Source organism: Ranitomeya variabilis, chromosome 1 (genome assembly GCF_051348905.1).
Source record: "Ranitomeya variabilis isolate aRanVar5 chromosome 1, aRanVar5.hap1, whole genome shotgun sequence".
Taxonomy (NCBI): Eukaryota; Metazoa; Chordata; class Amphibia; order Anura; family Dendrobatidae; genus Ranitomeya; species Ranitomeya variabilis.
This window is the reverse complement of record NC_135232.1, coordinates 711,551,708-711,564,489: the sequence shown is the minus strand read 5'-3', so window position 1 is coordinate 711,564,489 and position 12,782 is coordinate 711,551,708. Positions and strand designations below refer to the sequence as shown.

Genomic DNA, 12,782 nt, shown 5'->3' with positions numbered 1-12,782 from the left:
GGCGCGAGGAGGGCGAGTATGATGGGGGGGGCAATATGGGCCATGCATACAACCTGGGGAAGGGGGGAGATGAGCCATGTGGAACTGGGGGAGCTGAACCATGCGGGACAGGGGGAACTGAGCTATGCGGGACCAGGGGAGCTGAGAAATGCGGGACCGAGGAAGCTGAGCAATGCAGGACCGAGGAAGCTGAGCAATGCGGGACCGGGGGAGCCATGCATACAACAGGGGGAGCCACACATACCAGGACAGGACAGGGGGAGCTACATTCCAGGACAGGACAGGAGGAGCCACACATACCAGGACAGGACAGGGGGAGCAACGCATAGCAGGACAGCGATGAGGGGGACAATGCATACCTGGCTTATATTCGAGTCAATAAGCTTACCCAGTTTTCCGTGGCAAAAGTAGGTGCCTCTGCTTATACTCGGGTAGGCTTATACTCGAGTATATATGGTAATTATCCCCTACTCCTCCATGGTCAGGCCTCATTTAGAATACTGTGTCCAGTTCTGGGTGCCAAATTTTAAAAAAATACATTGAAAAACTGGTGCAAGTTCAGAGAAGAGCTACCAGGATAGAGAGCAAACTGCAAAGTATGTCCTTCAAGAAACGCAGTGATCATCAATCATCAACAATGTAATGCAACTGAAAGGGAAAAGATACAAATTAAATATTAAAAACAACACTTTTTGACAGTGAGGGTGATCAATGAGTAGAACAGGCTACCATGAGGTGTTGAGTTCTCCTTCAATGGAAGCCTTCAAACAGAGGCAGGACAGACAGCTGTCTGAGATAGTTTAGTGAATCCTGCACTGAGCAGGAGGTTGGACATGATGACCCTGGAGATCCCTTCCAAGTCTGACATTCTATGATTCTATCAATGAATCTAATGCATTGGTCCTCATCAGTTTATACTCCGATTGGATGTCTGTCCTGTACCAGTAGTGCTGGAGGATTATTCCCCCGGATGTTGTGTACTGTGGAGCAACGGACACCTGTATCCTGTCCTGAGTGGAAACGGACGCTGCATTACCTTCTGCATTTAGCAGTCCAACATTATATATTTTGTGCTATATTCCAGGTCGGGGTTTCCTCCGCAATGAGAGGCAGGGTCTCCTCCTAGACGGAGGGTGGTGATATCAACCAGGATCCAGGAAGAAGACGGGGATCTCATTCAAGTCAGGCTGTGGGGGCTTCCTCCATGGTAGTGTTCTCCTCTAGGGCAAAGGTGGATAACTCCTCTGGAGGAGTCTCCCTCAGGGTGAGGGGGGGTTTGCACAGGGTGAGGGTCTCCTTGTAGGTGGAGGGGTCTTTTCTGGTGCCTCCTACAGAGCGGAGGTAGCGGGTCTTCTCTGGGATGGGGAGTCCAGCCAGGGGTCCTCTGAGACTTAGGGCCTCCTCTGGCACGTTGCTCACCTCAGGCTTGTGGTGGGGTTTCCTTTGGGGTAGAATGCAGGTTTTCTCTAAGGTGGTGGTCTCCTCCAAGGTATGAGGTCTCCTGCGGTGCATGATCTCCAGAGTGGGGGTCTACTGTGGGGTGAGATCTTCTCTGAAGCAAATGGTGGGGGTCTCCTGTGAGGTGGGATCTCTTCTGGAGTGAAGGTCTCCTGTGGAGTGGGTCTCCTGTGGAGTGGGTCTCCTCTGGAGTGGTGGTGTCCTGCGGGGTGGGATCTCCTCTACAGATGGTGAACGTCTCCTGTGGGGTAGGATTTACTCTGCAACAGATGGTGGGGATCTCCTGCAGCATGGGATCTCCTTTACAGCAGATGGTGGGGATCTTCTGCATAATGGGATCTCCTCTGCAGCAGATGGGTGGGGTCTCCTGCAGAGTGAGATCTTCTCTAAAGCAGATGTTGGGAGTCTCCAGCAGAGTCGAGTATCCTCTGGATCGGGGTCTCCTGCGGTGTAGTATCTCCTCTGCAGTGGGGGTTTCCTGTTGGGTGAGATCTCCTCTGGAGCAGATGGTGGGAACTAATCTGGACTTAGGGTCTCTTGCGGGGTTGGATTTCCTATGGTGTGGGGAGCGTCTGTGGGGTGGAATCTCCTCTGTGTGAGGGTCTCTTGTGGGGTGGATCTCCTCTGAAGCAGATGTGGGGGTCTTCTGTGGAGTGGAATCTCCTCTAGAGTGGGGGTCTTCTGCGGGGTGGGATCTCCTCTAGAGTGTTTCCTGTGAAGTGGGATCTTCTCTAGAGTAGAGGTTTCCTGCAAGCTGGATCTCCTCTAGAGTGGGGGTTTCCTGAAGTGTGGGACCTTCTCTAGAGTAGAGGTTTCCTACTGTGAGGAGCTTTCCACTTACTAAAGACTATTGGACCAATGCCCGTAGAACGGGATGCAGACTTTTCCAGCACAGAGCACTTGTTGCGTCAATAATGTTATGTTTTATTACAGATTAGCTTGCTGTGTTATTAGAGATTTGCTTGCTCGTAAGTTCAGCCTCAGGAACCAATGTTTCCATTCAGTGACAGCAAGCAGAGGAAGATGTGAAGGCTGGATCTGATGCACACCTAAAGGTACCTTCACACTAAGCGACGCTGCAGCGATACAGACAACGATGCCGATCGCTGCAGCGTCGCTGTTTAGTCGTTGTGTGGTCGCTGGAGAGCTGTCACACAGACGGCTCTCCAGCGACCAACGATGCCGAAGTCCCCTGGTAACCAGGGTAAACATCGGGTTACTAAGCGCAGGGCCGCGCTTAGTAACCCGATGTTTACCCTGGTTACCATTGTAAAAGTAAAAAAAAAAACACATACTCACATTCCGGTGCCCGGCGTCCGCTTCCCTGCACTCCTCCTGCATCCTGTGTCAGCGCCGAACATCTCCGGCATCTCCCACAGAGCAGAGCGGTGACGTCACCGCTCTGCTTTACGGCCGGCACTTACACAGGATGCAGGAGGAGTGCAGGGAAGCGGACGCCGGGCACCGGAATGTGAGTATGTGTTTTTTTTTTTACTTTTACAATGGTAACCATCGGGTTACTAAGCGCGGCCCTGCGCTTAGTAACCCGATGTTTACCCTGGTTACCAGTGAAGACATCGCTGGATCGGTGTCACACACACCGATGCAGCGATGTCAGCGGGAGATCCAGCGACGAAATAAAGTTCTGGACTTTCAGCAACGACCAGCGATCTCACAGAGGGATCCTGATCGCTGCTGCGTGTCAAACACAACGATATCGCTATCCAGGACGCTGCAACATCACGGATCGCTATCGTTATCGTTGTAAAGTCGCTTAGTGTGAAGGTACCTTAAGACCAGACAAGAGATTTCTAAAGGTAAATGTAAAACAATCATTCTATTACCGTAATCTCATCTGTATCTCAGGGTCTCAAGCCATTGTGCTCACAGCCACTAGACTCATTGTGTGGATGGGGATAGTAGACCCAGAGGAGTCATCACTATCTGGGGTCCCATCTACAATCTCAGGTGATGGGCTTATGGAATGTGCTTCATTCTTGAGCAAAAACCAAATGTTTAACCCCTTTACCCCCAAGGGTGGTTTGCACGTTAATGACCGAGCCAATTTCTACAATTCTGACCACTGTCCCTTTATGAGGTAATAACTCTGGAAAGCTTCAATGGATCATAGTGATTCTGATATTATTTTTTCGTGACATATTGTACTTCATGTTAGAGGTAACATTTCTTTGATATGACTTGCGATTATTTGTGGAAAAAACGGAAATTTAGCGAAAATTTTGTAACTTTTGCAATTTTTCAACTTTGCATTTTTATGCCCTTAAATCACATAGATATGTCACACAAAATATTTAATAAGTAACATTTCCCACATCTCTACTTTACATCAGCACAATTTTGGAACCCAATTTTTTGTTAGGAAGTTATAAGGGTTAAAAGTTAAACAGCGATTTATCATTTTGATAACACCATTGTTTTTTTAGAATTGTCAATTTTTATTGAAAATAAACATTTCCAAAGTGATGAACTCACAACATGAATATCGACATTCTCTTATTTAAAACAGTGTCAAACAATAAATTGTCAAATCAATGAACCAGTAAGATGTTGCCGACATTATATTAGGTGGCATTATAATGAATGATATACCAGCAGAATGTTCAACCATTGTATACATTAATGGGTATACTCAAAAGTGGGGGACCAACCAAACAGACACAAGACAGGACATTAACAGGGGGGGGGGGGGGTATCTGAAAATCAGAAAGGGAAGACCGGCTATATAGGCTATATAGTCTAGAGAATCGGGTTCATGTATTTATTGAGGCCCAAAAAAAGTCCCAAGGAAGCCAGATAGAATCAAATCTATCAATCGTGTCATTATGCAGGGCTGCGTGGCATTCAAAATTTCTAACATAATTAATTCTGGCATATAAGTCAAGTGTAGATGGGGGAGAAGTTTGCTTCCAATGGGACGCCACCAAACATCTGGCAGCCATCAAGATGAGTAAGAGGAGCCTAGTAGTTTTTTTGTTAGGGAAGGAGGGACAATGTTAAGGAGAAAAATCTGGGGGTCCAGAGGCAATGTCAACTCCAAGACCTGGCCTATCAATCCCTGCACCTGCTTCCAATATGGGTTAATCAGTGAGCAATCCCAGAATATGTGAAAGATCGATCCTCCTGAAAGGTTGCACCTCCAGCAGGTGGGAGAGACAGAGGGGTCCAGCCTATGTAAGAATTCAGGTGTGTGATACCAGAAATGAAGGATCTTGTACTGGTTTTCTTTATATGTGACACAAGATGCTGATATAGCTGCTCTCGACCAGACAAATCCCCAATCTACATCAGTCAAGGTTTTTCACAAATATCTCTCCCATTTAAGCATGTAGGGATGTCTCGTCAGGGAGTCTGCATCAGGCTTTTGAATGATGCTATAAATTGTGGAAATTAATCCCTTTGTTGATCTACCGTTTAATAATCTTTCAAAAGCGGTTGGGAGGAAGAGCTTCAGACCCTGGAAAGTGGATAAGGCGAAGTGTCTAATTTGAATATACTGGAATAGCGAGAGACTCCGTATGGATAGATTAGTTTTTAGTTCTAGGTATGGGACTATGGATCTTGTTCTATGATCTATAATATCAGCAAAGTTGAACAAATTTGAGACGACACTCCCGTCATTGGGTGGGTCAAACTATCAGCGAAGCCTGGGTGATACAAAAATGAGGTAAGAGGAGGGTTTGTGGACGAAAGTTTTAATTTTTTGGAACAAGTTTTCCAAATGCTTTTAGTTAGGGCCATCGAGTCAAGGAGGTCACACGCTGGTGGATTGTAGGAATTATTCCAGATCAGGGAGTTAGGATGAGCAGGAGCAAGCCACAGTTTTTCAATTTCCATCCATTTTGTATAGGCAGGCTTGGAGGTCCAGGCTGGGATTCTACGCAAGTGAGTTGCCCAGGAGTAGCGAATAAGTTGTCCCCCAGTATTCCTACTATTTAACATAATTAACATTGGGATCCTGTGATGCTTTCCCGCCCAACCAAACCTCATAATGCTTGCCTGTATAGATCGTAGATCTCTGAGAGGAACTGGAACGGGGAGGGTTTCAAATAGATAAAGCAGTTTCGGGAGGATAGACAATTTAATCGCATGATGTGACCTAGGAGGGATAGAGACATCCACTTTTTTAGCAGAGACCTTATTTCACGATATAACACTGGGAAATTTTTGTCATATAAGGTTGAAAAGGAAAACGTAAGGTTAAAGTGAACCTGTCACCCCCAAAATCGAGGGTGAGCTAAGCCCACCAGCATCAGGGGCTTATCTACAGCATTCTGGAATGCTGTAGATAAGCCCCCGATGTATCCTAAAAGGTGAGAAAAAGAGGTTATATTATACTTACCCAGGGGCGTTCCCGGTCCGGTCCGATGGGCGTCACGGTCCGGTCCGGCGCCTCCTATCTTCATCAGATGACATCCTCCTCTTGTCTTCACACTGCTGCTCCAGCGCAGGCTACTTAGTCAGCCCTGTTGAGGGCAGAGCAAAGTACTGCAGTGCGCAGGCGCCGGGCCTCTCTGACCTTCCGCAGCGTGAAGACCAGAAGAGGACGTCATTCTATGAAGATGGGAGGCCCTGGACCGGACCGTGACTCCCATCGGATCGGACCGCCCCTGGGTGAGTATAATCTAACCTCTTTTTCTCATCTTTCAGGATACATCGGGGGCTTATCTACAGCATTCCAGAATGCTGTAGATAAGCCCCTGATGCCGGTGTGCTTAGCTCACCGTCGATTTTGAGGGTGACAAGTTCCCTTTAATCCCCAGGTACTTAACATGGCAGTCTTTCCAATGGAATTTATAATTAATTTGAAGTAGGCTCAATTGTGAGTCTGGGATGTTGATAGGTCTTCTGTTTTATTCGTATTTGTTTTGTATCCTGACAGAGCTCCAAACTGAGACAGGGTTGCAGGGAGCGATATATGTGGGCTAGTGAGGGTTAATAAAATGTCGTTGGCCAAAAGGGAAAGTTTAAATTCCTTACCATTGACCTGGATTCCTGAAATGTCTGGATTCATTCTAATACTCGTGGCTAAAGGCTCTATACATAGGACAAAGATCAACGGGGATAGAGGACATCCCTGCCTGGTACCATTTTTTATTTTGAACGGTGTAGGGGAGTTATGAGGTAACCTACTTGTTGCTGAGGGTTTAGAGTATTTGATGCCTTTGATAGCATTTAAGAAGGGCCCCTTTATACCATAAGTCTCCAAAGTCTTGACACCATTCTTTTTAGGGACCACCTCACATTTGATGTCACTTTGAGGGGTCTATGTGATAGAAAATACCCAAAAGTGACACCAATCTAAAAACAGCACCCCTCAAGGTGCTCAAAACCACATTCAAGAAGTTCATTAGCCCTTCAGGTGCTTCACAGGAATTTTTGGAATGTTTAAAAAAAAATGAACATTTAACTTTTTTTTCACAAAAAATGTAATTCATACCAATTTTTTTTTATTTTACCAAGGGTAACAGGGGAAATTGTACCCCATACGTTGTTGTGCAATTTGCCCTGAGTAATGCTGGTACTCCATATGTTGGGGTAAACCATTGTTTGGGCGCATGGCAGAGCTCAGAAGGGAAGGAGCGCCGTTTTACTTTTTCAATGCAAAATTGGCTGGAATTAAGATCGGATGCCATGTCGCGTTTGGAGAGCCCCTGATGTGCCTAAACAGTGGAAACCCCCCACAAGTGACACCATTTTGGAAATTAGACCCCCCATGAAACTTATCTAGATGTGCGGTGAGCACTTTGAACCCTCAAGTGTTTCACAGAAGTTTATAATGTAGAGCCGTAAAAATAAAAAATCATATTTTTTTGCCTCCAATTTTTTATTTTCCCAAGGGTAACAGAAGAAATTGGACCCCAAAAGTTATTGTGCAATTTGTCCTGAGTACGCTGATACCCCATATGTGGGGATAAATCACTGTTTGGGTGGCAGAGCTCAGAAGGGAAGGAGTGCTAGATTTTACTGTTATGGTTTGCAGGTACAATGACCTACTGGGAGAGCCCATGAGGTGCCAAAACAGCAGAACCCCCCAAAAGTGACCCCATTTTACGAACTACACCTCTCAGTGAATTCATCTAGGGGAGCAGTGATCATATTGACACCATGGGTGTGTCACAGAATTTTATACCATTGGGCAGTGAGGACAAAATAACTACTTTTTTACCACCAACATTTTGTTTTAGCCAAAGATTTTCACACAAGAAGTGAGTAAAAACGGCAACAAAATTTGTTCCACAAATTCTACTGAACGTGGCAATAACTCATATGTGGCTGTACAGTGCTACTTAGCCATGCGGAGAGACTCGGGACGAAAGGAACGCTATTTGCTTATTCAAGTGACTGGGTCTGTGCACGTCAGTTTGTTTCCATGGAACGTGTGTCGGTTGGCAAAACATGCTGACATGTACATTTTTAATGTAAGCACGGGCCATAAAATGTCCCGCACACGTGCATACACATAACACACGTCGATGTCACCCATGTGACACGCATCGGCGCCAGTGAAGAAGCGTTACAGTAAGCGCTTTTCCCCGGCACCGGGTGCTGAATACAGCTCTCCTCATTCTTCCCTGTTCTGACGGCAATCAGATGCTTCTGTGAGATCCCCGCTAGCACTGCGAGCCGTGAGCGCTCACTGTGCTAGAGGGGATCTGATCACAGTTCAGCCAGGCTGGGAATGGAGCTCAGTGACCGGAAGTAACCTCTATGACGTCACCCCCAGTCACTGAAGCTCCGCTCCCAAGCAGGCTCATTCGCCAATGGTTTTCAGCCGAGATGGTCGCATCTTAGTACCGTCCAGGTTGAAAACTGTATATCCATCAGATATGGATTACGGCGTGGGACAGAACGACGAACAGGTATGGTATATTGTTGTTTTTTTATTTTACTTTTATTACAGGAGATCGAGGGCTTCTCTTGGATTATGTGTTGCAGTAAGTATGTTTTAATTAAGAATAATAAAAAGAGTCTGTGTCATTTTTTTCAAATAAAAGACTTTAACATTACAACTATAGGATTAGTAATGGATAGGTGTTTTATAGATGCTTCTTCATTACTAAGCTGTGGGCTTGATGTCACCGGTGACATCAACCCCACAACTATTACCCCACTTGACACCGCTACAAGGCAAGTGGGAAGAGCCAAGCAAAGCACCAGAATTGGCGCATCTAATAGATGTGCCTTTTCTGGGCAGCTGCGGGCTGCTATTTTTAGGCTGGGGGGTCAATATCCATGGCCGCTTACCAGCCTGAGAATACCAGCCCCCAGATGTGAGCTTTAGCAAGGCTGGTTGTCAAAAATGGGGGGGACCCAGGTGAGGGGACGCCAGGACTATCCACTTTGTAAGTTATAATCAATTTTCATTGCATTTCATTTTACCATTTGTTTGCCACATCGTTTTGACCACAGCATGTCAAGGTAGAGAGAAGGAGCATATATCTCTAGTGAGATTATACGGTGATTATGGGCTTGAATGTTTTAATTGCCTTAAGGTTAAATTGAACACAGGATATAATTGATAATCCTCACATATTGCCCTTAAAAATTTAGTTGAGGTATATTGAGGTACATTTATGTGGGTGGTCATTCGGAAGTATTATTTTTGGCAGTAAATTATTATAATGATTTACAATTGATGATTTTTTGTAATTTGATTATTGTTACATGTGGGGAAATTTTTCCTATTTAAGTACCGTATATCTGGCGTCCCCAGACCGCATTTTGCTTTTTTATTAGTATTGTCTTTTATTGTCAAATTGTGACTTAATAAAAATATTGTTTTTATTAAAATATCATGTGGGATCTCTTCTTAGTCCCTTGCATTTAAGGATGCGGGATTTGGTTTCTTTGCATTTAGATGAAGTGCCCTAATATCATAGGACATAAGTTGATTTGAGTATTTGTTAGTGTTCGGAGATTGGATTCTAACACGTCTGGTTGGGTGAGCTGATGAAATCCTAGTATTTACAACACTGTATTTGGGCCATATACCCAGAGTTATAGTAAAACTATGGACGTAAAGAATAAAAAATAGTTGCATCGTTTACCTGCCTAGGTGATTATTACAAACCACAACCTCAGATCTTAACACCAACTGTGTGGGATCTCCTCTGGAGAAGATGAGGTGGGATGTCCTCTGGGTTGGGGGCCTCCTGCGTGGTGGGATCTCCTCTGGTTTGGGGGTTTACTGTGTGGTGGGATCTCCTCTGGAGCAGATGGTGGGAGTCTCCTACGGGGTGGGATCTCCTCTGGAGCAGATGGTGGGGTGAGATCTCCTCTGGAGAGGGGGTTTCCAACAGTATGGGATGTCTTCTGGATTAGGGGTCTCTTGCGGGGTGGGATCTCCTCTGGAGTGGGGGTTTCCTGTGGGGTGGGATCTCCTCTGAAGCAGTTGGTGGGGGTCTCCTGTGGGGTTAGATATTATCTGGGGTAGATAGTTGGGTGGGATTTACTCTGGAATAAGGGTTTTCTGCACGACAGGATCTCCAATTGAGCAGATGGTTAGGGTCTCCTCCAGGGTGGGATCTCCCCTGGAGCAGATGTGGGGATGCGATCTCCTCTGAAGTGGGGTCTCCTGTGACGTGGGGATCTCCAGCGGTGTGGGATCTCCTCTGAAGTGGGGGGGACCTGTGGGGTGGGACCTTCTCTGGAGCTGGTGGTTTGCTGAGGGGTGGGATCTCCTCTGGAGTGGGGGTGTCCTGTGGGGTGTGATCTCAGGAGTGGGCGTTTCCTGATGGTTGGGATCTCATCTAAAATGGGGGTTTCCCGGGGGTGGGATCTCCTCTGGAGTGGGGGTCTCATGCAGGGTGGGATGTTCTCTTTAGCAGATGGTGGGGTGGGATCTCCTCTGGAGTGGGGGGTCTTCTGTGGGTTGAGATCTCCTTTGGAGTGGGGGTCTCCTGCAGGGTGGGATCTCTTCTGGAGCAGATGGTGGGGTCTCATGAGGGGTGGGAACTCCTCTACAGCAGATGGTGGGGTCTCCTGTGGGGTGGCTACTCCTGTGGAGTGGGAGTTTCCTGCGGCGTGGGATGTTCTCTGGAGTAGGGGTCTCCTTCAGGGTGGGATCTCCTCTGAAGTGGATTGGGATATTCTCTGTAGTGGAGTTTTACTGTAGGTGGGATCTTCTCTGGAGCAGATGATGGTATCTCCTTTGCAGTGGGGGTTTCCTGCAGGGTGGGATTTCCACTGAAGCAGATAGTGGGGGTCTCCTGCAGGGTGGAATCTACTCTGGAGCAGATATCGGGGTGGGATCTTCTCTGGAGTGGGGGTTTCCTGTGGGTTGGCATATCCTCTGGAGAGGGGGTTTCCAGCGGGTGGGAGCGTCTCAGGAGTGGAGGTCTCCTGTGGGGTGGGATCTCCCCTGGAGCAGATGGTGGGGGTCTTCTGTGGGGTGGGATCGTTTCTGCAGGAAATGGTGGATGTCTCCTGTGGGGTGGGATCTCCACTGGATTAGGGGTTTCCTTTGGGGTGGGCTATCCTCTAGAGTGGGAGTTTCCTATGGGGTGGAATCTCCTCCAGAGTGGGGGTTTATTTGGGGGTGGGATCTCCTGTAGAGTGGGGTCTCCTGGGGGATGAGGTCCCTCATAGGCGGTCCGTGCACGGTCGGACGTACATGACCCCGGGTGAGGCTCACCTCTTGCTTTTCTTGCCCTTCAACGCTCTCTTCCGAATCCCGGCCATGACGGAACAGAATTAGCAAGGAACTGAATACTTTGTGTACTGACGGGGGAAGTGGTAACCAAGGAGACAGCACACGTGACTGTCGCGTGAACGTGCAGCAGAACAGAGAGCGAGGCCTGACGCATGATGGGAGGTAGATGAGGTGACGACGACTGACAGCGCAGGGAGAGATGGGAAAGAGACCGCACAGCACGGGGAGAGATGGAAAAGAGACCGCACAGCACGGGGAGAGATGGAAAAGAGACCGCACAGCGCGGGGAGAGATGGGAAAGAGAGAGACCCCACAGCACGGGGAGAGATGGGAAAGAGACCGCACAGCACGGGGAGAGATGGGAAAGAGACCGCACAGCGCGGGGAGAGATGGAAAAGAGACCGCACAGCACGGGGAGAGATGGAAAAGAGACCGCACAGCGCGGGGAGAGATGGGAAAGAGACCGCACAGCACGGGGAGAGATGGGAAAGAGACCGCACAGCACGGGGAGAGATGGGAAAGAGACCGCACAGCACGGGGAGAGATGGAAAAGAGACCGCACAGCGCGGTAAGAGATGGGAAAGAGACCGCACAGCACGGGGAGAGATGGGAAAGAGACCGCACAGCACGGGGAGAGATGGGAAAGAGACCGCACAGCACGGGGAGAGATGGAAAAGAGACCGCACAGCGCGGGGAGAGATGGGAAAGAGAGAGACCCCACAGCACGGGGAGGGATGGGAAAGAGACCGCACAGCACGGGGAGAGATGGAAAAGAGACCGCACAGCGCGGGGAGAGATGGGAAAGAGAGAGACCCCACAGCACGGGGAGAGATGGGAAAGAGACCGCACAGCACGGGGAGAGATGGGAAAGAGACCGCACAGCGCGGGGAGAGATGGAAAAGAGACCGCACAGCACGGGGAGAGATGGAAAAGAGACCGCACAGCGCGGGGAGAGATGGGAAAGAGACCGCACAGCACGGGGAGAGATGGGAAAGAGACCGCACAGCACGGGGAGAGATGGGAAAGAGACCGCACAGCACGGGGAGAGATGGAAAAGAGACCGCACAGCGCGGTAAGAGATGGGAAAGAGACCGCACAGCACGGGGAGAGATGGGAAAGAGACCGCACAGCACGGGGAGAGATGGGAAAGAGACCGCACAGCACGGGGAGAGATGGAAAAGAGACCGCACAGCGCGGGGAGAGATGGGAAAGAGAGAGACCCCACAGCACGGGGAGGGATGGGAAAGAGACCGCACAGCGCGGGGAGAGATGGGAAAGAGACTGCACAGCGCGATGAGGGATGGGAAAGAGACCGCACAGCACGGGGAGAGATGGGAAAGAGACTGCACAGCGCGGGGAGAGATGGGAAAGAGACTGCACAGCGCGATGAGGGATGGGAAAGAGACCGCACAGCACGGGGAGAGATGGGAAAGAGACCGCACAGCACGGGGAGAGATGGGAAAGAGACCGCACAGCTCGGATAGAAATGGGAAAGAGAGACTGCACAGCGCGGGGAGAGATGGGAAAGAGACCGCACAGCGCGGGGAGAGATGGGAAAGAGACCGCACAGCGCAGGGAGAGATGGGAAAGAATGAGACCCCACAGCGAGGAGAGAGATGGGAAAGAGACTGCACAGCGCTGGGAGAGATGG

The 12,782-nt window shown here is 48.7% G+C and overlaps 1 protein-coding gene across 1 annotated transcript in view; it reads right to left on the bottom strand.

Moving 5' to 3' along the window:
- The window catches only part of BBOF1 (basal body orientation factor 1), a 69,573-nt gene extending 58,307 nt beyond the window's left edge, over nucleotides 1-11,266 (bottom strand). The window contains exon 1 of the mRNA XM_077267394.1: nucleotides 11,114-11,266. Coding sequence (XP_077123509.1) covers nucleotides 11,114-11,160 — 47 coding nt within the window. The 5' untranslated portion in view covers nucleotides 11,161-11,266. The remainder of the gene's footprint in view (nucleotides 1-11,113) is intronic.
- Nucleotides 11,267-12,782: the final 1,516 nt, after the last annotated feature.